At 35.1% G+C, this 24597-nt stretch overlaps 2 protein-coding genes across 4 annotated transcripts; one reads left to right on the plus strand and one right to left on the minus strand.

Annotated features, from left to right (window-relative positions):
- Nucleotides 1-10931: 10931 nt before the first annotated feature.
- Nucleotides 10932-11802, minus strand: LOC122136059 (thymosin beta-b). Of its 3 annotated transcripts, none has more exons than XM_042717590.1 (3): nt 11646-11802; nt 11424-11530; nt 10932-11283 (listed from the first exon to the last, which is right to left on the minus strand). In XM_042717590.1, exons 2-3 carry the CDS (start codon nt 11521-11523, stop codon nt 11252-11254), a joined length of 132 nt encoding a protein of 43 aa, XP_042573524.1. In that variant the 5' UTR covers nt 11524-11530; nt 11646-11802; the 3' UTR covers nt 10932-11251. The 3 variants fall into 3 exon arrangements, with proteins under 3 accessions (XP_042573524.1, XP_042573525.1, XP_042573526.1); XM_042717591.1 differs by having other exon boundaries at nt 11653-11792; XM_042717592.1 differs by having other exon boundaries at nt 11424-11588; nt 11676-11784.
- Nucleotides 11803-12210: 408 nt separating this feature from the next.
- Nucleotides 12211-16271, plus strand: slc25a51a (solute carrier family 25 member 51a). The gene is made up of 2 exons (XM_019116673.2): nt 12211-12295; nt 14544-16271. The coding sequence occupies exon 2, from the start codon at nt 14587-14589 to the stop codon at nt 15433-15435; it is 849 nt and encodes a 282-aa protein (XP_018972218.1). The 5' UTR covers nt 12211-12295; nt 14544-14586; the 3' UTR covers nt 15436-16271.
- Nucleotides 16272-24597: the final 8326 nt, after the last annotated feature.

The raw sequence follows: 24597 nt of genomic DNA on the forward strand, positions 1-24597 counted from the left end.
TTTGGCATTCCGCAAATGTTTTTAGCGTTCCACACTTATTTGTCTCCACAGAAACTTCATTGATCATATTAACTAATTTTTAAATGGTTGTTTTCATGACTATCAGAAAACACAAGTTATATAAGAATGTAAAATATTTATTAATATTTAGTCCTTTAAATTCGCGTTTTATGAATGAAAACACTAATAGCGGAGTTTGTCGCCCCTCTTCTGTATTACAATATCGCAGCTACAGCTTAGATCCTCTAACGTAATAAGGCTACTATTGATGTTAACTGACAGGACGCTCTTTATGTACACTCTCAATACTGTTTACATTTGTTTTTATTTATATTTCACTCAGCTTGAGACCACAAAATATGTTAAATAATAGACTACATGTATTGTGTTTTTTTTCACACAAGATTAGAATTATTTTTTATAAAAGTTAGAAACGGAAAAAAAACAGGTCAAGAACTGAAAGCTTATTCTGAATCTGGAATGCGTTTTAAACCACGAGTGCTCTACCATTAGCTGCTACTCAATGACATGAGCCAATAGTGTTCCTCCCCTGACCGAAACCCCGCCCTTCCGTTTTCATTCACTTTGCAACCGGACGTACTACAATCATTTATAATCAAACAGAACAGTCAAGGGTCGCACTATTTCTAAATTCATCAGAGCAACCGTCACATACTATGTCCGTTTAACGGAGGTCTATCGCTTATTTTTTATCCGTTGAATTCAGTTTAGGTTCCGAGTTAGATAACATGGAGAAACGTCCTGAAGCACAGGAAAACGTCGTCTGGATCTGGCGGTCAAGCAGTGTCTGAAGTATGCAATGTAACACCAAACATATACTGCTGGTAGCTTTAAAGCTTTAAATATTGAAATCTGACCATCTTTAGTTGAACACGAAGTTCATTAGCTTTACGAAGCCTGGTTTAAAAAAATCCTTTAAGTGGCTTATTACTAACCTCAGTTATGAAATCAGTGGAAGGGAACACCCTGGGCATTGCTTTATAACGTAATTATCCCCTAAAGCAGTTTTCAGAACATAGCTTCTTGAACAAGATGCTTTTCAGGAAGCGCTCTTCTTTACTAAATAAATTACTCAACATGATCTGAACATCGATTCAGTCGTTCTATTGATATGCCTGATTTAACAATAGACTTTTGGCTCAGAGACCGATCAGTCTCCCCCTGCATAAAATTAGTTTAGGTCTATACTCCTTTTTGTCTCACAACTGTAAATTAATATGCAATACTGTCCAAGTTTAGGTTTAGTAAGTTTTCATTGTTTTTGGAAAAAGCGTCCTCTAATGGTTACCAAGGCTGTATTTATTTGAGCAAAAATACAGTACAAATAGTAATATTCTATTTGAATATAAGTTTTTAATGGATGCAGCCAGTCTTCATTGTTACATGATCCTTCAGAACGCTCCTAATATCTGAATTTGATGCTCGGAAATATGTCTTATTTGTCCATGTTGAAACCAGTTGTGCTGCTTAAATGTTTGTGAAAAACTATTTTTTTCCCAGGATTCTTTGATGAATATAAAGTTCAAAGAACAGATGGATTTGCATAGAAATCTTTTGTATAAACATCTTATTGTTTTTTTTTTTTTTTTTTTTTTCTTCAGTAGAGTTTAACTGATGTTTTTAGATCACAATTTAATATGATCCTCACATAATTCAGAATACAAAACTTACGACCCCCAACCTTTTGAACAGTAGAGTAGATGTCAAAGTATTGATCAAATTGATTGCTTTTTCCTATGAAAATCTCTTTACTTTTAATTGCATATTTTGGCAAATCTGAGCACTCCAGATGCACTGTGTTCTTTTTCTCAAAGAAAAAAATCAAGAAGCAGAGATTTAAGAATACTCATATATATCAGAGAAACATTTGGTAATTTCTGTTTAGGAGTGTTTTTTGGCATTGGGCAATGTGGCTGATATTTGCTACAAACGTGAACTGCCTGAACTCAAAGTGAATTGAGCATTGGGCTTGGCTACACAAAGAAGCATGCACAAACAGTTTCTGACTGTTACACTGCAACACTTAAACAGTATTCGAGTGTCCTCTAAGACACCATTTAAAATAGCTGTAAATCCTGGTCAACGGACAGTTTCCTAAAGCACTTACATAGTTCGTGCTATCATTACAGTACTGGAGTCTTGTGCTTAACGGGGTCACATGAAACAGATAGTGTTTTACGCAGAAAGTGGAAGGTCATTAATTTAAGTAAATTAGAACTTAACAGATTAGACCTTAAGCCTACCACTGTCATGATCTCATCATATAATAAAAATGGGAATAATGCTGAAAAAAAAAGAAAATCCCATAACTAGCCTATTGTCTGTAAACTTTCAGATACCTAAAGAGCACTTATTTTAAATAAGTAATTGTTTTAATAAAGTAGCTGATTATATCATAAAAACATAAGTAAATTTGCATAATTACATTGGACAGAACAATTTATATAAAAAGGTGCCTGGGTGCAAGTAATATTGAAAATGATAATTATAATCATAACGGAATTGAATTGTGAAACCAGTGAAGATTCACACCCCTATTTTTAAGATGGCACTGGCAGTACTGATATAACTATAACAAAAAGCATAGAAACTGCTATTTGGTTAAAATGTGAAGTTTGACAGATGTTTACAGAAGAATAATTAATAAGGAAAAAATGTTGATTTTGATTGTTTTGGAATTGGAATCTGGACTCCAGATCGGAATCTGATCGGAAGTTCCTAAAGATTCCCACCCCTACGATTTACTTTTTAATACACATTCCTGGGTCTTAATTGTGATTTTTATGCACATTATTTGAAAATTATATATATATTTTTTAACTAGTATATATTTTTGATGTTGTTTACAGAATCCAAGAACAGCTGCTGCTGTGCGGTCCCTTATGGGTTAAGAGGAACGAGCCATGTCCAGAGCTGGCCGAAGTGTTTTCGGGGCCCGTTAGGAGTTTGGCACAAGCGGGATTTATAGCCCGCCATGGTACCGGAGTTTCCTGCATGATTACCTCACCATCATACAGACCACACAGGTGACATACCTACACCATCTTTCCGTGAAATCTTATCACTTATATTTTTCACTCTGAATAATAATACAGGAGGCCCTAGGTTAACATCAGATTAGGGTATTCAAGTGCTCTTGGTGCCCCGCAGGTCTCTAGCTGGAGTTTGGTAGTATCTTGGGTTGGATTAAGCCGCCCAAGTAGTAAAAAACGCAGCTGATAATGTTTGTTTAGAAATGTAAAGTAATCTCTGGGAACTGTATACCCCACTATGCAACAGCCACAACTCAAAATCCAATCCCACAACCCTTAATAGTGTAGATACTGCCATTATACGTGGATGACGTCACAATACATAAAAAAAGTAACTTCTTCCGTTTTTGATCATGACTTTTAAGGGCGGTCACATTTGCAAAATCTGTGTGGGCAAATACTAGTGTAGTGTATTTATGGATACCGTTAGGTCAAAAGTTTACACCGCCCCTTCAGATCGCAATAATGTTAAGTATTTTAACCAAATAAAGGGATCATACCAAATGCATGTTTTATTTTAGTACCTCTGAATAAGATATTCACGATAAAATATGTTCTTTTTTTTTTTTTACATATAGTCCACGAGAGAAAATAATACTAATGAATTTATAATTAAAAAAATGACCCCTTTATTCTTAATACTGTTGTTGTTACCTGAATGATCACAAGTTTTTTTGTTTAGTGATAGTTGTTCTGATCCCTTTTTTGTCCTGAACAGTTTAAACGGCCTGCTGTTCTTACAAAAATCCTTCAGTCACACACACATTCTTTGTTTTGCAGAATCTTTGTGTATTGAACACATTTTAATGAATCCTGATGTAAATTGAACTGGCTACTGCACACGCTTGTTGTCTTCATAGAATCTTTCTCGTTTTGATTTTCTCTGGTAGACTTGCTTCACACACTCTCGTATTTACACTACATATGCAATCGGTGGCAGGGCTACACCGGCAGTGATGTAGAAGCGGCATTGATCTCTCTTTTGTGTGGTGGTGGTATCCACACTATTATATCATAGAGTTGTACATTCCCAAGCTGTCGTTTGGCAGACTTGATTCCAATATAAGCTGTTTTTAACTAACAACCAGTTTTGAAGTCCTGAAATTACAGGAATATTTATAGCACAATTCACCTCTTTACATATGAAAAGATCAAGGGAATTTTGGTTTCTCAGTTCTGCCCGTAAATAATTACCATATCACGGTATTCCTATTTAAATAACTGGATTTTCCCCTGCAAAATTCGGAGAAGCAATGGTAACATGTACCCACCTTTATGTTGCTGCAGTGCACTCTCATACATATTTATATTTATATGTAAATCAGTTACATATACACTTATGACATTTGGCTAAATGGAAGGTCACACCATGTGTCTGATTTTTGCATGGATTTTCTTTTCAACCAATGAGAAAAATTGGCAGAAAGATGGGCTAAATAAACAATGCACGTCATTTCTGACATGAGGGCTTGAGACGGATGTGCAACTTTTCATTCTGACAACCTTTGTTCAAATGAAGTCAAGCAGTATTTGTATTTGCTCGGCTATTCACGTTGCTTATCCTTAAAAAAAGAGAAGCAACATGAATAGCAGAGCAAAACAAATACGCTTGACTTCTAATTTACAAAAAGGTTGTCAGAAATGAAAGTTTCACTCCGCTGAATCCCTTATGTCAGAAAATGCAGGTGCATTTTTATTTAGCCATCTGCCAATTTTTCTCAGTGGTTTTGAACAGATAAATTCCATGCAAAAATCAGACCCATGGGTGTGAACTTCCAGTTTATGGCCTAAATGTACACTAAGCTGTATAGGTATACTGCTATACATATCCTATATATGTAGAAGAGTAGCACTGCAGCAACATAAAGGTGAGGTCACGATTTAGCCATTGTTCTCCCGAATTTGTCCGCAGGGGAATCCAGTTATTTAAATAGGAATACCTGTGATCTGTAATTGATTTTAAAGGGTCATGAACTGAGAAACCAAAATTCCCTTGATCTTTTCATATGTTAAGAGTATTGTAAGCCTATACAATCATCCTGTAATTTTCAGGACTCAAAACTGTGTTGTTAGTCTAAAAACAGCTTAGATTGAATCCAGTCTGCCAAAACGACAGCTTGTGGAATGTACAACTCTATGATATAATAGTGTGGCTAAACACCACCTACACAAAAGAAGATCAATGCCTGCTTCTACATCACTGCCGGTTTAGCCCTGCCCACCGATTTGCATATGTAGTGTAAATAACGAGAGGTGAACGCAAGTCTACAGAGAAATCAAAACGATAAAGATTCTATGAAGACAACAAGACGCTGTGCAGTGCCAGTTCAATTTACCTCAGATTCATTAAAATGTGTTCAAATACACAAAGCATTCTGCAAAACCAAAGAATAGAATTGTGGGACCTGAAGGATTTTTTGTGAAGAACAGCAGGCAGTTTAACTGTTCAGACAAACAAGGGACTCATGAACAACTATCACTAAACAAAAAAACATCTGTGGATCATTCAGGTAACAACACAGTATTAAGAATAAAGGGGTCATTTTTTTAATATAAATTCAAGTATTATTTTCTCTCGTGGACTATATGTAAACATCTTTTATGTGAAATATCTTATTCAGATGAGTACTAAATAAAACATGCATTTTGTATGATCCCTACTTATTTTGGTAAAATAATTTAACATATTGCAGATTCTGAAAGGGGGGTGTAAACTTTTGACCTCAACGGTATCCCTAACATACACTACACTATTATTTGCCCACAAGATTTTGCAAATGTGACCGCACCTTAAAGTCATGATAAAACGGGAAGAGAAGTTACCTTTTTTTATGTTACTTTTGGGATGTACGTACACGTACCTAAAAGTATAATGGCATGTATACACTATTAATGGGTTGTGGATTGGATTTTTGAGTTGTGGCTGTTGCATAGTAGGAGGTTATACAGTTCCCAGGACTTACTTTACTATTCTAACAAACATTATCCAGCTGCGTTTTGACTATCTTGGATCTCTTACATACAACCAAGATACTACCAAACCTCCAGCCTAGAGCACCTGCGGGGGCACCAAGAGCACTTGAATACCCTAATCTGATGTTATAGCTTAGGCCTCCTGTATATTATTCAGAGTGAAAAGATAATAAGTGATAAGATTTCACGGAAAGCTTGTGTAGAGTATGTCACCTGTGTGGTCTGTATGATGGTGAGGTCACTTCATGCAGGAACCTCCAGGTCCCCATGGCGGCTTCTCAATCCCGCTGTGCCAAACTCCATACGGGCCCCGAAACACGTTCTGCAGCTCTGACATGGCTCTGTCCTTAACCATAGACCGCACAGCAGCAGCTGTCTTTGGATTCTGTAAATCACACACAAAAAATATATACTAGATTAAAAAAATATATATATATTTTCAAATAATGTGCACTTACAAAATCACAATTAGACCAGGATGTGTATTAAAAAAGTAAATAGTAGGGGTTGGGAATCTTTAGGCACTTCACGATCAGATCCGATTTCTGGGGAGTCCAATTCCAATTCCAAACAATTCCAAAAATCAACATTTTTTCCTTATTAATTATTCTTCTGTACACATCTGTACAACTTCACATTTTAACCAAAATAGCAGTTTCTATGCTTTTTGTTTATAGTTATATCAGTACTGCCAGTGCCATCTTAAAAATAGGGGTGTGAATCTTCACTGGTTTCACAATTCAATTCCGTTATGATATAATTATCATTTTCAATATTACTGCACATGGCTACATTTTTATATAAATTTTATGTCCAATTTAATTTATGCAAAATTTACTTTATTTTTTTTATTATATAATCAGACTACTTTATAAAACAATTACTTATTTAAAATAAGTGCTCTTTAGGTATCTGAAAGTTTACAGACAATAGGCTAGTTATGGGATTTTCTTTTTTCCTCAGCATTATTCCCATTTTATTATTACTGATGAGATCATAGACAGTGGCAGCTTAAGTCTAATCTGATTAAGTCTAATTTTACTTAATTAATGACCTTCCACTTCTGCGTAAAACCCTTATCTGTTTCATGTGACCCAGTTAAGCACAAGACTCCAGTTACTGTAATGATAGCACTAATATTGTAAGTGCTTTTATGGAACTGTCCGTTTGTCCCTGATTTACATGCTATTTAAATGGTGTCTTAGAGGACACTCGAATACTGTTTAAGTGTTTCAGTGTAACAGTCTAGAAACTGTTTTGTGCCATGCTTCTTTGTTTATCCAAGCACAATGCTCATTTCACTTTGAGTTCAGGCCAAGTCCATGCGTTTGTAGCAAAAATAATCAGCCACATTTGCCCAATTCCAAAACACTCCTAAACAGAAATTACAAATGTTTCTCTTGATATATATGAGGCTTATTCTTAAATCTCTTGCTTCTCTGATTTTTTCTTTTGAGGAAAAAGAAACACAGTGAGCTCTGTGAGCTGCTCAGATTTGCCAATATATGCAATTAAAAGTAATAGAGATTTTAATATGAAAAAGCAAATCAAATGATCAATACTTTGACATCTACTCTACTGTTCAAAAGTTTGGGGTCAGTAAGATTTTGTATTTTTATTCTGTGAGGATCCATATTAAATTTGATCTAAAAACATCAGTAAAATCTACTGTAAAAAAAAAAAAAAAAAAAAAAAAATCAATAAAGATGTTTATACAAAAGATTTTCTATGTCAAATCAATTCTGTTCTTTTGAACTTTATATTCATCAAAGGAATCCTGGGGAAAAAAAATCATGTTTTTCACAAACATTTTAAGCAGCACAACTGTTTTCAACATGGAAAATAAGACATATTTCCTGAGCATCAAATCAGCATATTAGGATGCTTTCTGAAGGATCATGTAACACTGAAGACTTTGCATCACATTAAAATATATTCAAATAGAAATATTACTATTTGTACTGTATTTTTTGCTCAAATAAATACAGCCTTGGTTAACATTAGAGACTGCTTTCAAAAACAATAAAACCTTACTACACCTAAACTTGGACAGTATTGCATATTAATTTTACAGTTGTGAGACAAATAAGAGTATAGACCTAAATTAATTTTATGCAGGACTGATCGGTCTCTGAGCAAAAGTCTATTTTAAATAATGGCATATCAATAAGAACGGACTGAATCGCTGTTCAGATCATGTTGAGTAATTTATTTAGTAAGAGCGCTTCCTGAAAAGCATCTTGTACAAGCAGCTCTAGTTCTGAAAACTGCTTTAGTGGATCATTACGTTATAAAGCAATGCCAGGGTGTTTCCCTTCACTGATTCATAACTGAGCTGCTAGTTAATATGAAGCTTAATTTGATTTTTTTTTTAAGGCTTGGTTGTTTGTTAGTTAATTTAATTTTGTTTAATAAATATGTAAGGATTTCCACATATTTAAAGCTACTTAAAGCTACACAGCAGTATATGTTTGGTGTTACCTTGTCATACTTCAGCCACTGCGTGACAGCCAGATCCAGACGACTGTCTCCTGTGCTTTCCAGGCCGTTCTCCATGTTTATCTAACTCGGAACTAAACTGTAATTCAACGGATAAACAAATAAGCGATAGACTCCGTTAAACGGACATATGTATGTTGACAGTTGCTCTGAATGAATTTAGAAATAGTGCGACCCGTGACTGTTCCTGTTTGATTATAAATGATGTAGTACGTCCGTGTTGCAAAGTGAATGAAACGGAATGGGCGGGGTTTTGGTCAAGGGGCGGAACACGTGATTGGCTCATTCCATTGCGTAGCAGCTCATTGGTAGAGCATTAGTGGTTATAAACCTGTCTCACAAATTTCAGAAAAAGCTTTCATTTTTTTGACCTGTCCGATTTTAACTTTTATAAAACTAATTTAGCTTCTAGTTTAAACATCTTGTGTGAAAAAACAACAATAAATGTAGCCTATTATTTAACATATTTCTGTGTTCCTCAACGTGAGTGAAATATAAATCAAACAAATGTAAAACAGTATTGAGAGCGTACATAAAAGAGCGTCCATGTAACGTTACATAACTAGTAGCCTTATTTACTTTCATGAGGATCCTAAGCTGTAGCTGCAGATATTGTACATACAGCAGAGGGCGCCAAACTCCTGCTATTAGTGATTTTCATTTCAATAAAAGCGGAATTTAAGGACTATAAATATTAATAAATATTTTTTACATTCTATATAACTGTGTTTTCTGATAGTCATGAAAACAAACATTTAAAAATTAAGTTAATATGATAAGAATGTTTCTGTGGAGACTAAATAAGTGTGGAACGCTAAAACATTTTGAGGAATGCAAAGAATGCTAAAATACACAGACTTGTGGTCAATAGTAATTATCATTTGCATACTTTTCATTGACTGTTCTCAGAAAAGTGCTCTGAGAGTCCAAGTTCGTGTCAAGTTCAGCTTAGCAAGGGATTTAATATACTGACAATATTTTTATTGTCAATAATTGCTCCTAAAAAATTAATCTGAAAGTGATTCCCACAATATCTCCTCTTATAGTTTTAACTTTGTGGTTTTAGTTATTGTTCTTTGTGTAAATGCCTTTACACTATGAAGGCCAATTTCTGCCACATAAGAAAAAGAAAACATGCTTTGGTAAATCATAATCATGCCATAAAAATCATTATTATGATAAAGTCAGAATAATGAGATTAAAAAGTCAAAATTATGAGATGCTATGACGAAGATGTGCAATGTTATTATGACTGTAGCTCAGTAAAAAATAGAAGTCAATATAGTTCTTACCAGAAAAACAAATGTTTGTGTTTGTAAGAAAAGAGAACTAACCAAAATTATTCACATTGGATGCTCATTCTAGAAAACGAACTGCTTGACAATTCATTATTTTTCATGTCAATTACAGTCTTTAGATTTTGTGAAATGACATTATTAATTCTGCATATGGTGGATTTCATGAGTTGGAAGTATTTGTTAATTATTTGCCATGAGTTTTCCAACTGCATTTTCAGGGTTGTGATGTTTTTTGTGTGTGTGACACTGCTCCATCACCGTCACCCACACTAAAGCTGTGAATGTCTGTCACATCTCTGCTGGCCTGCAGGCAGTGAAAGCAGCACAGACCTCAGTTATGCAGGCCAGGCGCTGTACTGGGGTGTCGGCACCACTTACAGCAGTAAATGGTGTGGCACATCCTAAAATATCTGAAGAATGCATTTACGTAAATACAGACAAACAGCTAGCTAGCTTTTGGACTCAAGATTTGTGTTGTAATTCAAGGAAGTATTTCGGTTAACGTATATTACCAGACTTGAATAATCAGGGGCCTGTTTCATAAAACAATTTTACCCAATAAGCCAGGTTTATTTCAGTTAGTCTGATTTATTTTGAACCAAATCAACTGACAATAAGTCAGACTAACTGAAATAAGCCTGGCTTGTTTGGTAAACTTGTTTTACGAAACAGCCCCCTGGTCTCATGATCAGGCAAAACAAAATCACGTGTAACCAAGAAACATTGAACAAAGGAGGCTGCTCAAGAAATATTTTCACTAAAATTGCTTTCCAGCAGGAATTTTCTACTGATATGCAACAGCTGAATATTTCTGTGTGTGTTGGCTTACCATTTAGGTCATTAGAGCCAACATTGTTTTAAATAATTGTTTTGAATTATTTAAATTAAGTTTTTAATTTAAGATTTTGATTTAAATTTTGTGTTTAATGAAATGTTTGAAGGTGTCACAAAGTGGAACATTTCTGACTTGACAGCTCTGTTTAAGCTCTCCCTCCCCAACTGCAAGCAGCAAATCTCACCAAAAGCCAAGGTAGATAAATTGGTTTTAAAATTAGTCTACAACCAAATATTAGAAGCCCATAGTTCACTTAAAACCCAGACACAGTAATTCATTTGAAAGGTTTATTTCACCGAAGAAGAGGGCAAATAAAACTTATTTTCTTCATTCCAATGGATCTACAAAAGAATAGCGTTAGACAGCCTCAGTGCAAAGCTGACTGCCTCTTCAGTGACACATGATCATACTAGTGATCATCATCATGAAGACAGTCATCTTTCAGGATGGTCTGATACACAAGTTAAAACTATGAGGGCAAATGTTCCACTCCAGCCTAGGACTATAGTGACTGGTGGTTGAAGAAGCCATCTTCTGCTTCAAGTGGCCTGCCATCTCACAGTTCTCCACATCTTGCCCTTGGTGAAGATAGTTTATGCCTCACATTGTTTCTCCTGTTCAATGGCTGGAAGGTGAAAAAAAAAAGAAAAAGACACTTATTGTAAAAATAAATTATCTACAAAGAACAAAAGCTTTACACTGCTAATAAGAACACAGATCACTTAGGGTTCAGAAGTTAATGAGCGCTCTAAAACTCCGACTTACTCTCTTTAGTTGGAAGTGTGTTCTTCTCTTTTGTCTCAGTCTTCTTCAGCTTGGTCTTGTCAAACTGAGAGATCTCACTGATATCTGGTTTGTCAGCCATCGTTTTACTTCAGGTTTTTTTTTTTTTTTTTGTGGGAAAATGAAGGGGTTAAATGAAAAGATGACCTACAAATACAAAAACATAAGCTACAACAAAGCACTACGCAAAATAAAACACCAAACCTCTTACTGTACTGTTGAAGAACAACACACCAGATGTAGAAGACACAGAACAGGACTTCTGTTTGGACACGTATAGCTATATTTAAACAACACAACCTGATTGTTAGCTAAGTGAGGAACAATTTGATTACTATTGCAGGTGCAAGCTGTTGATCATTTTGTTCCTTCATTCTCATTGGTTAATTGATTAAATGCTCGACAAGTCTCTCTCTCTCTCTCTCTCTCTTGGCCTAATGACACCGATACAGTCTATGGTTTTTCCCAAAAATAGGGTTTAGTGTCCTGAATAACATGCAAATATCTTGAATGTTTTACATTAGTCAGAGTATTTATTTATTATTATATAAAAATGCTAAACTGTATTCATTAATCTACAATGCTTCCAAGTGATCTTTATTGTTCTGCTGTATGTTGTCATGTTATCTAGGTCACACCGCGCACCGTGAAATAGTGTTCTGTTTGAAATAAATTTATAACAAAGAAAAGGCCACAGCACCAAAGAAATCGCAGAAAGTCATCGATTTATATTTTAGACACAGATCTCGTATCAGCACGTCAAGCGACGGCATCATCAAGCCAATCAGAGCGCGAGTTGCGCGCGAGTGTGTTGTGTTGTGATACATGTGCGCGACGGAAGCGAATCACATGAGGTGAGCTTTCAATGTTTATAAAATGTACATCACTTAGTCTTCATCAGATTGTGCCGGATATTTTATCATATGTTCATTCAGAGACATTTCATAGCAGGTAAACAATATGATCAAATTTGAACGTGATGTGGTGTTTTTGCATTATGTAGCTGGTTGTTGTCAGTGAAGATGAAGATGCTTCATCTCCGTGGTCTGAAATAATTCAGTGATTCAGTTTAAATGATCTAATATCATGATTTTCTGAGGAATGGGCGCGGTTGATTTGATCTGTCTTTGTCATAAACATCTCAGGTCACGCCTTTGCAAGAATTACCAAAGTAACCATAGTATTTGCCAACACTACTGGCTTAAAGAAAGATAATAAACCAAAAAATTTGATTTTATTATATATATATATATATATATATATATATATATATATATATATATATGTTATAAAAGCGATTCGAATGAAACCCATAGTTATTTATTATGATTTTATAGTAACAATAATAACTGTACGCTACTAACATGATACTGTTGTGACGGTCATAGGCTAATATCTTTTAGTCTGGACGCTTATAGAAATGTTCCACACTCCTAGCAATGTGAAATTCATATTCTTCACATTAAAATCAACTAGGGATACCTGATTTCTGTATTAATTCAACATACCAGTCTAGTGGTTGTTAAGCAGAGGGCTGGAGCCCACTAGAGGTCCTCAGCAAGCTTCTAAAATGGATGAAACATGATTAAAAAATAATTTTCTTTTTTCCTTTATAAGCCAAATAAACTGAAGTGTGAAGCTGTTCAAAGCATTTTTTTTTCTTTCATTCTAATATGCTGTTTCTGATTTCTTTCCATCAAAGTTGAAAATAGGCCTAGTTGTGCTGCTTAATACTAATTTTAGATTTTTTTTCTTGTTAAGGATTGCTTATGTCCTCTTATGGCTCAGTCGTCCTGAAGTCAAGAGGTTGTTTGAATGGGGTTTTGGTTAAATGCCTGAAAAAGCTCTGTGATTAACACAAGCACAAGATATTCGCACATTTATTTAGCAACATAAAATACAACAGTTATTAGGGTTGCATATCGTTTGAATTGAAATGTGGTAAAAAAAAAAAAAAAAAAAAAAGTGAAACATTTAGATATCGAACATATTTATTCTGTCTCTTTTTTCAAAACATTTAATTGCTGTTGAATACCATATACAAAAATCAGCCGGCTTCATAAAAACTGGACTCGATTAAGAGATGTTTGTGTGCAAAATAGAGCTGCACGATTCTGGATAAATTGAGACTTTTTATATATAAATGGAGGTTGTAGTTCTCTCACAATTCTGAAGAAAAAAATATTAGACAACTAAACAAAATCTCATGGAATTTATGAATGGAATGATTCCGTGACTCACTCAGGATTTACTTTTTTCATTTTTGGATGAATCAGCGTTTTTGAATGAATCTCTTGAATGAATGATTCAAAGACAAATACATTTTTAATAGCCACCTAAAAAAGATGTGAACACAGTCATTTAAATTTTACAGTAAGTATCTGATTCCTGACCTTATCCGATTCTGGAATTGGAATTGAGTTTCGATTCCCAGCCCTGTCAGTAATACTCCTTCTGACTTTTTTTTTTAAAGCTTTTACTTTTAATTTTCAAAGGCAGTTCAACTGGCTGCAGATGTTGCTGGGGACATTAAAAATCATCACGCTGAACAAGAAAACTTATCTACTCACTAGTCTGTTTTTACAGCCTTGTTGCGTTTATAATCACACTCTTGCAAACTATTCAAACTAAAACTTTCAGGCAAATGTATTTTAAATGAAGACTGAAAGAGTTGTCAGAAGCTTAGTGATGGTGACTTTGAAGTCATGGACCGTGGTTTCGTTTATAGCCTACGTTCTGTTGATGGTATTTAGGCTTCAAAACTCCTAAAAGTTGTTTTCACTTGTCAAGATTATAATTCTAATGCATTTTGTTCATCATTATAAACTTTTGTTGGTTATTTTCTGCAGTAATCCAAAAGCCAGTCCAAAAATGCTATTGGGTTTTTGTGGAGGGAACCAGGGTAACACGAACTTCATGGATGACCTACAAAAACATGTCATCACTGCAGTGCCCTATACAGACATAAAAACACAATATGGTTTCATTTTTTAAAATGAAATCTAAAATGTAGTAGTGGCTTGAATTACACAATTATGCAATTTATATTTTTTAAGTTGTTACACTTATAGTTGTTTATATATTTTTTATGTTTATATATAGTTGATCCTCATTTTCAACATTTGACTGGCTATCAACAAGGACCATGGTCTCCACCGACCAAGACCGAGAGTCACTGCAGAGTCAGAAACACTACTTGTGTGGTTCTGTCGCAGCGTTCGCCAACATTGTCATCACATTTCCCATACACAAGGCACTGTTCCGCCAGCAGTTGTTCGGAGTGCAGACGAGGGAAGCTGTGCGCCAGCTCCAGAGGGACGGTTTGCGCACACTGTACCGCGGCATCCTGCCACCTTTACTGCAGAAAAGCAGCACTATAGCAATTATGTTTGGCCTCTATGAGGACTTCTCCAGGATGTTGCGGCTACACGCTCCTCAAGCCCCCGTCCTGTTAACGGACAGCATCGCAGCAGTTTTAGCGGGAACAGCTGAAGCAGTCTTAACGCCTTTCGAGAGGGTCCAAACTCTACTGCAGGACCCACGTCAGCATGGAAACTTTCAAAACACTGAGCATATTTTTCGTGTTTTGCTTCAACAACACGGCATCCGAGAGCTTTACCGTGGCCTTGTTCCAATCCTACTCAGAAATGGCCCTAGCAATGTGTTTTTCTTTGGCTTGCGTGGACCGATGAAGGAACTGCTCCCCGAGGCCGAGACAAAGGCAGGGCACTTGGTTAATGACTTTGTATGTGGAGCGATTCTTGGAGCGGGTCTCGGGGTGGTGTTTTACCCTCTGAATGTAGTTAAGTCTCATGCACAAGTACAGATTGGAGGGGAGTTTCAGTCCTGCAGGGTGATACTGGCAAACATTTTGAGAGAGAGGGACGGGAAGGTGAGCCGTCTGTTTCGGGGCGTGCATTTGAACTTCCAGAGATCTGTTTTCTCATGGGGGATCATAAATGCTACATATGAGCTTTTACTGAAAATGCTCTGATTGAGATGAGATGGAAAAAAGGGGGAATTCAAATGAAAAGCATCAACGATTAAGAGAAAAGAGTAGAATAAGTCTTCCTCATTCTATTTCTGCTGCTAAAAACACAGAATTAAAAACAGCACATGTTTACTTCAAGTGCTATGTTCACTCAAAAGATGAAAATTCTGTTTTCATTTCTTCATCGTCAAGGCTAATTGAAAACACAAAGAAAGGGAAATGTTTGATTTGATCGTTTTAGCAATATATTATTTTCTTTTTGAAAAAGTATTTATAATTAAAGAAAAAGTATTTAAATAATTAATATGGGATGCATAACCTTCCAAAAGTTTGGAGTAATGCAATAGTCAAATTTTATTACAGTTTATTTACAAAAATGTAATTCATTCTTGTGGTATCAAAGGTGAATTTAGTGTCACATGATCATTCAGAAATCATTTCAATATGCAGATTTGCAGCTCAAGAAACATTTCTGATTATTATCAATGTTGAAAACAGTTGTGTTGCTTAATATTTATGTGGAAACTGTGATCGAGGATTCTTTGATGAATTTAAAGTTAAAAAGAATAGCATTTATTTGAAATAGAAAGACGATATAACATTATACAAGTCTTTATTGTCATGTTTGATAAATTTAAATGGATCCTTGCTAAATAAAAATATTAATTTCTTTAAAAATCTGACTAACCCCAAAATTTCAAATGGCATCATATGTAATTCAAAAGAAATTTAACGTGTATTTAGCTTTGATTTGAAAGAAAACAGCGCATCCTTGTGGTGTGGCTGATACAGAAGAGCATACGGTGATATGGAGAGAGACAGGAGACTGTTGACAAAGGAATTATTGAATAAAGTCGTTATTTTTGTTTTCTTCGCTAACAAAAAGTGTTCTCGTCACTTCATAACATTACAGTTGAACCACTGATGGCAGATGGAGTATTCTGACGATGTCTTCCATATTTTTATGGACCTTGACAGTGTATTTTACTTGGCAGTCTATGGGACAGTCACAAGCCTCCCGGTTTTCATCCAAAATATCTTAAATTGTGTTCCGAAGACGAACTAAGCTTTTACGGGTTTGGAACGACATAGGGGTAAGTGATTAATGACAAAATTTTCATTTTGGGGTGGAGTATCCCTTTAAATACAGTGTAAAGTGTTTTTCAATTTTCTAATCAGGCACCTAGCAGAGGACCCATGAAAAAGTTGTCTTAGCCAATGGAATGGTTCTGTCGAGAAAAGGAGAAAAATACAGATTTGGGGGGAATAGGATCTTGGATGACACCAAATCTGCTTCATAAACAACTGGATCAACTGATTGATTTTGGATCACACTTAAATAAACAATTACTTCATGAATCAGATATGTGTGTCATGAGTGCTCATAAAAGGTTGGCTATTTAGTGGATAATTTCTTAGCCTCAGAAGACTTAGGGCACTTTAATGATACTTTTATGTTTAATGTTTTCATTTTGGAGCTTGACAGCCCCAGTCTAAATTCACTTTAATTATATTGAAAACGGCGGCCGGGATGTTTTTCAAAAATTCACCTTTTATGTCCCATAGAAGAAAGTAGGGAATTTTCTTTTTTAGCTGAACTATCCCTTTAATTCATCGTCTGACTGAATAAGTTTTATGAATTTGATTAAAGATTGAATTGGCTTACACATGAGAAGAAGCGAGTGTTGAGAGACATCTTTGACCTCAGCTCACTCAAAGTATCCTCTGATAAGTTCCCAGTATTCTGTTTTCGATACTGATTTCTGTGGTCTCTTAACCACAGAGTATTCAAATCACTAAGTATGTGATTAAAAGGGTGGGAATGGTCAGGAGCACAGTTTACACTGCCGCCGTTTTTTGCCACCAACTTTATATAGTTTCGCTGAGTTCGCTTTGGCGTCGCCAAAAACTGTAGACTCCAGTAACCATATGACGACTTGGGTTCCAGTCCAAGCATTGATTAGTCATCTGGATGCCAATAAACATGAGAGTCAGTTTGGCGTTTGTGGTCTCTCTAGCCTTCATGTGGTAACAGAATCATCCAATCTGAGCCAGAATTCGTCATGCTTTTAGCACCCACTGAAGCTAACAGATTATTTCAGTGACATAAACAATGATTTGATCATGTTTGGTTCATGTTTCTCATGCACTAAAAGCTTCTTTGAATCACTCCCAAATATATTGGGATTTTAAGAAGGTGAGACCACAGACCTCAGTTGACAATGGCAATGTGCCAAAGTGCACTTTGGATGATATTGGTTGTCTCTGTAAATGTAATTTGTGCTCTATTTACTTCCATTTACACTACCATTCTGGAGTCTGAAAGGTTTTTTAAAATGCAAGACTGCATTTATTTGGTCAAAAATACAGTAAAAAAACCAAAAGAACTGTTTTCTATTTTAATATATTTTCAAATGTTGTTTATTGCTGTGATGCAAAGCTGAGTTTGATTCATGATAATTCAGAAACCTTTCTAGAAGGCTGATTTGCTACTCAAATAACATTAACAGTTGCGCTACATAATAGTTCATATTTTGTGAAACTCCTAATAAATAGAAAGTTTAAAAGAACAGCACTTACTTGCTATAAAAATCTTTGTAATGTTATAAAGGCATTTACGGTTGCTTTTGAGCAAATTAATGCAGTTGCTAAATAAAAATATTAATTTCTCTCAAAAAGAAAATCTTACTGACCCCAAACCTTTGAATGATAGTGCATATGCATTTGAAAGAGGAAGAAATGCACACGTTTTATTGAATACTAGTCATGGAGTTGAACTTGAACTTAAAAATTGTGAAAAGTCATTTGTCCAACAAGAGTGTAAACTTGAATAAACACTACTTGAGCACATGCAAACTTAGACTATTAAACTTAAGTTAATAACTGATATGTTAAAAAACTTCTTGAGCTGTGTTTAAAACAGCTGCATGTGCACCAAAAAATAATAATTTTTAGATTATTTACCTCTTTTATGTCACTTATGTAGAAAATTAAATACAGCAAACATTATTTCAACTATCCCTAAGTCAAGTTAATATTTAGATTTTCATGTTATACTGGTTTAAATGTTGTTCATGTGTCAGAGTATTTACAAGATATCATTATTTTACTTGCTTATGATGTTTACAGTTGTTTACAGATGTTTACATTTTACAGTTTTTTCCCATGTATCTCCTGACCTCAGTTTGTTTTGCCTCATGCCTTATATTGTCATCTTAAGCCTTTCTAAATGTACCTGTTTTATTAAAAATATTGTTGCGTGTAATGTAAAGTGTTGTTTAAATGAGCCATTTTATTGTTTTCAGTATTTGAATATATCTGTTATAAGTAAAGACTTTGTATGGGTTTTTGTGTGTTTTAAATTAAGAAAAAAACATTGTGACTATGTAAAAATATAATCAAATATAATTAAAACTTACTAAATTTGATTATTATGTTGATTATTATTCTTATCACGATTTTCAGCATTTCGTTTTACATCTGTCCATTATGTAGTGACTCCTGACTGGCTTTCTCTGGCTATGTTTTGCCTGTCTATGCAGTATGCTTATCATAGCCCTTGTTTTGATGGAGACTGCAGTAAACACCACTTTTCAACAGGGGGCGACGATAGCATGTCTGAAACAGCTCCTACACAAAGTATGTAATTTTTTCAGTCGCATAACAATGATAAATAGTTTATTTATATGTTGAATTCCCTTAAAAGTGTAAACACTGTGTTCTCTGTGTGGCATTATTAAAACCAGCTTTCACTGACTCAACCAATAGCGTGAGTTTGGGGGCGGGACTATCTGTATAAAGACCTATGGTTTAAAGACAGTCTGGAATTATTATTATTTTATTTATTTATTTTGCAGAAAATGCTCACTTCATCTGATCTATGTATCTATCTAGCTTTTGTAATTGATAACTTCACTTTTGATTTATCACTTCTGAACTTTATATTTATATGTGAGGCCTTGTTCAGACTACTGCAATGACATAATTTGATTAAGAAAAAATTTAATCTTACTTTATCAGCATCTAAAAGTTCTCTGATATTCCCTGTAAATGTAAAAATGTCACAGACTTCCTTTAATATCACATTACCTATTGTTATGTTACCTTCCACACACATAGACCGTCACTCTCCTTTCTCACATAATACATATCAATGAGATTATCAGATCAAACAAAAACATCGACATGTTCACATTGCAGGGTTGAAAATACCCACACGCCTTTGTGTTTGATGATCTCACAATACATTGTTTGAAGTGCACAGTTCTCTCACACAGTGTGGTCTGCAGAGCTGCTGTCTCTGTGAAGATGAATGGACTGCTTCATCACTCTTTGATAGCATTAGCTATTAGCCCAGGCTTTGATTAGTACAATGACATTAGCCTCCTACATCCACAATGTCACCAAGTGGGTGACTGTGAAACCTCCACCACAGAAGCACAAATCGAGTCTTATGAAGTGCTTCAGGGTGCTTATTAACACATTTTTGAATTCAAGACAGTAAAAGTCGGTGAAGACAATAATTAAGCACAGTGCTATTGCTATTAATAGCTAACAAGAACAATGAGGCAAAGTGTGTTCAGTTCACAATGAAAAAAAAAATGAATTAAAATAACATTTATGCATATTATGATGCATATGCATTACTCTGCCCCCACTCCCACAATGCAATTGGCATATAAATGAGTCGTTCCATAATTTAGGATGCATTTCATATCCCTGATGAGATGTAGTGTGTGTACATATTTATATTAACTACTTTATTCAGAAAATAGAAAATTTTGAACACATTATAATAATTTCCAAAAAAAAATGTATCTAAGGTTTGAATCGACGTGAGGGTGAGTAAAATTTTCATTTTTGGGTGAACTATCCCTCAATAATTGTGGTAATTGTATGAGATGTTATGCGATTTTTTATTTATTTATTTATTTTAGTGCTGGGCAACGATTAATCACGATTAATCGCATCCAAAATAAATGTTTTTGTTTATATAATATATGTGTGTACTGTGTTTATTTATTATGTATATATAAATGCACACAGTATATATTTTGAAAATATATATTTACATTAATAAAATGTATATATAAATATGTTTAATATATAAACATAAAATGTTTCTTAAATATATTCATGCATATGTGTTTATTTATATATACATAATAAATATACACGGTATAATCACATATATTATGTGAACAAAAACTTATTTTGGATGTGATTAATCATTGCCCAGCATTATTTATTTATCTTCTTTTTTTTTTTTTTTTTTTTTTAAAAAAAAAAAAATTGTACTTTCTTGTGGATGTGAAATGTACTCCCAATTCTAGAATAAGCCATATGCATATTAGTGACAGTGACTGTACCCATGGCATCCAGTAACATGGGCGATCCCTCCTCTTCTTCATGCACATATCAAATGAGCCTTCAGAGGGTGTGATGGGCATCTAACAACCTCCACATCTCTGAAGCCTATAGGAATGAAGGCATCTCTGTCTTTCTTCATCAGTCAGTTTTTCTAGTGTGTCTGCATCCCCATTTTTGTATCTCCGCCCCTTCTCTCTTTCTCTCTCAATTGATGGATTTGCGGTGTAGTTAAAACGCATGCAAATGAGACAGCTGGCATCACACAAACCATGTGACCTGTCAAGGTGGGGGTGGGTTCAAAGACACGCTGCAGTAGGGAACCCTCTTTACACACACGCATGCACCCTCCCTCACTCGCTCCCTGGAATAATCCCTCCACATCCTTCATGCCACCTTTCTTTCAATTTTTTTCTCTGTATTAATCTTTAAGAAAAAAAGGAGCGCAGTGATAACTGAACTAAGTCTGGGATCTCCACCTGATTTATGTGCAAATGTTTGCTCATGCATGAAGCTAATCACATATGTGCACTTGAACGTGCCCTTGCTCACACATGCACATATGTCTGTAGAAACAGGCCCGGTGTGTGTGTGTGTGTGTGTGTGTGTGTGTGTGTGTGTATGTGAGAGTTTGACAGGATCAACAGCAGGTATCCAGCAGTAGGTCTGCTACAGAAAGGCTGCCAGCTCGCACACACTCACACAGACACATTCCAGCAGACTGCACTGGCCTTGTGAACACAGCCTTTTGCCAGGCTTCTCTCTCTCTCTGGCTCCAGATGATGGGTGTTTCTGTAAAGCATACATGAATGCATGCAGATTTTTTTTTTTATTATTATTTGTTGGCTGCTCATCTTCATAAGCATATAATTATGAGTATTATTAATAAATATATTATTATAATTACATAATTATAAAAACTCTCTCTCTCTCTATATATATATATACACACACACATCTTCATAAGCATATAATTATGAGTATTATTAATTAATATATTATTTTTATTTTTTGGGAAAGAACTTATTGAAATGAATACTTTTATTTAGCAAGGATGCTTTAAATTGATCAAAAGTGATGATAAAGATATTTATAATGTTACAAAAGATTTCTATTTCAGATAAATGCTGTTCTTCTGAACTTTCTATTCATCAAAGAAACCTAAAAAAAATCTACTCAGCTGTTTTCAACATAATATTAATAATAATAAATGTTTTTTGAGGAGCAAATCAGAATATTAGAATGATTTCTGATGGATCATGTGACTGGAGTAACGATGCTAAAAATTCAGCTTTGAAATCAGGAATAAATTACATTTTAAAATATATTCAAATAGAAAGCAGCTATTTTAAATAGTAAAAATATTTCAAAAATACAAAAGATATTTACAAGATGAATACAATAATTTTAGACAAAAATTAAAACAATTTATATTCCAATTGTAGGCAGTTACATTTTGAGGTTTAAATCTTCAATTATTCAAATGCAATTTTCAACAGAAAAAAAACAAGTGTTCCATAAAATTCATAGTAATTATTGCATTATTATTTTTACAGTTTATTTTATGGATTTGAGGATAAGAGACATGAAATTATTCTTCTGATTCAATAAGTTGACAATACGCTAGCTGGCAGCTCTCTGAGTGACACTTCTTTTGAATGAACTAATGAGAAAAAAAACCTAGATAAAATCAAATATGTATTCTTCCTGAATTAACAAAAATGATAAAGCCATCACTTATGCGCCATGAGGTTTGAGACGTAAGCGTCTGCTTCTAATTAAAAAGACACAATGATTAATTAAAGCTGCAAGCAGCGATGAACGGGCCCTCGCACCCGGGCTCACCGCCAGCGGGTGGCTTTTGTAAAACAGCGAACGGCGAGATATATGCGTTTAATGTGGTAAATATAAGAGAAATATGTCAAAGTCATTTATATGTGCCAATCTTCCTGCTGCCAGCTGGTGGCGCTATGACTATAACTGGATTTTGGCATGTAGATTTCTTCAGTCCAGCACTTTTATCAAGCATATGAAATTTAGTGCAGATTGAACATGGAATGTTTGAGGTTAATATAAGGCATGAGGTGTCCTATTGACAACAGGTGGCGCTATGATTATAACTGAATATTGGCCTTTAGATATTTTCAGGCCATGACTCTTTCCAAATATTTGAAGTTTTGTGCAGATTGGACATTGCATGTTTAAGTTAGTGTAAAACAAGCCATTTCCTGTTGCCAGCAGGTGGCGCTATGATTATAGTGGAATACTGACCTTCAGATGTGTTCAGGCCAAGACTCTTTTCGAACATGTGAAGTTTGGGGAAGATCGGACATCTTATGCCTGAGTTACAATAACTTCTATTCCCATGGCGAGACATCGAACTTTGTCACGGCGCCATGGTCACACCCTTTAATGAAACCTCAAGATGTTCACAATTTAAAATCGCAAAGGCCTTTAAATTAGACTGACCAAAAAAAATTATAAAATGTCGTAAAATATCTAGGAGTAGTTTGTTACAGCGTAAAACATGTCACTTCCTGTTGCCAGCAGGTGGCGCTATAGCGATATCTGAATATTGGCATGTAGATATATTCAGGTCAGGAGTCTTCTCAAACATGTGAAGTTTGGGGCAGATTGGACATTGTATGTCTGAGTTATAGCAACTTCCTTTCTCATGGCGAAACATCGAAATTTGTAAGGCCGCCACAGACACGCCCTTAAACGAAACCTCAAGATCTTCGCAATTTAACATCGCAAAGGCCTTTAGATTACACAGACAAAGTTTGGTGTTGATTTGAATAAATCTCTAGGAGGAGTTCGTTAAAGTACAACCCCTGAAAATGGCAAAAACGACATAAATTTTGCAGAGAAAATTCAAAATAACTGACTTCCTGTTGGGATTCGAATTTTGTACAAAGAGACTTTTTTGTAGGTATTGGTGTGTTACATGTGTGTACCGATTTTTGTACATGTACGTGAAATGTAGCTCGAGGCGCACTCCGTTGAATATGTATAGGTGGCGCTATCGAGGCATTTTGCCACACCTGATGGAATATTGGCCTTCAGATTTGTTCAGGCCAGGACTCTTATCGAACATGTGAAGTTTGGGCAAGATCGGACATTTTATGCCTGAGTTACAATAACTTTTATTCCCATGGCGAGACATCGAACTTTGTGATGGCGCCATGGACACGCCCTTTAACGAAAGCTCAAGATCTTCACAATTTAACATCGCACAGGCCTTTAGAATAGAGTGACTGAAAAAAAAAAATTATGTCATAAAATTTCTCAGGGTAGTTTGTTACAGCGTAAAATATGTCACTTCCTGTTGCCAGTAGGTGGCGCTATGACTATAACTGAATATGGGCATGTCAATCTGTTCAGGTCAGGAGTATTATCAAACATGTGAAGTTTGAGGCAGATTTGACATTGTATGTCTGAGTTATAGCAACTTCATTTTTCATGGCGAAACATCGAAATTCGTCAGGCCGCCACGGACAAGCCCTTCAACGAAAACTCAAGATCTTCGCAATTTAACATCGCAAAGGCCTTTAGATTAGGCATACCAAATTTGGTGTTGATCTGAAAAAATCTCTAGGAGGAGTTCGTTAAAATACAAGGCATGCAAATGACAAAAATGATGCAAAATTTGCTCATAAAATTAAAAATAACCGACTTCCTGTTGGGTTTCGGATATTGCTCCAAGAGTCTTTTTTGTAGGTACTGATGCTTTACATATGTGTTCCAATTTTCGTGCATGTACGTGAAACACAGCTGGAGGGCTGTTGATTTTTTTAC

This window comes from Cyprinus carpio, chromosome B1 (assembly GCF_018340385.1).
Source record: "Cyprinus carpio isolate SPL01 chromosome B1, ASM1834038v1, whole genome shotgun sequence".
Classification (NCBI taxonomy): Eukaryota; Metazoa; Chordata; class Actinopteri; order Cypriniformes; family Cyprinidae; genus Cyprinus; species Cyprinus carpio.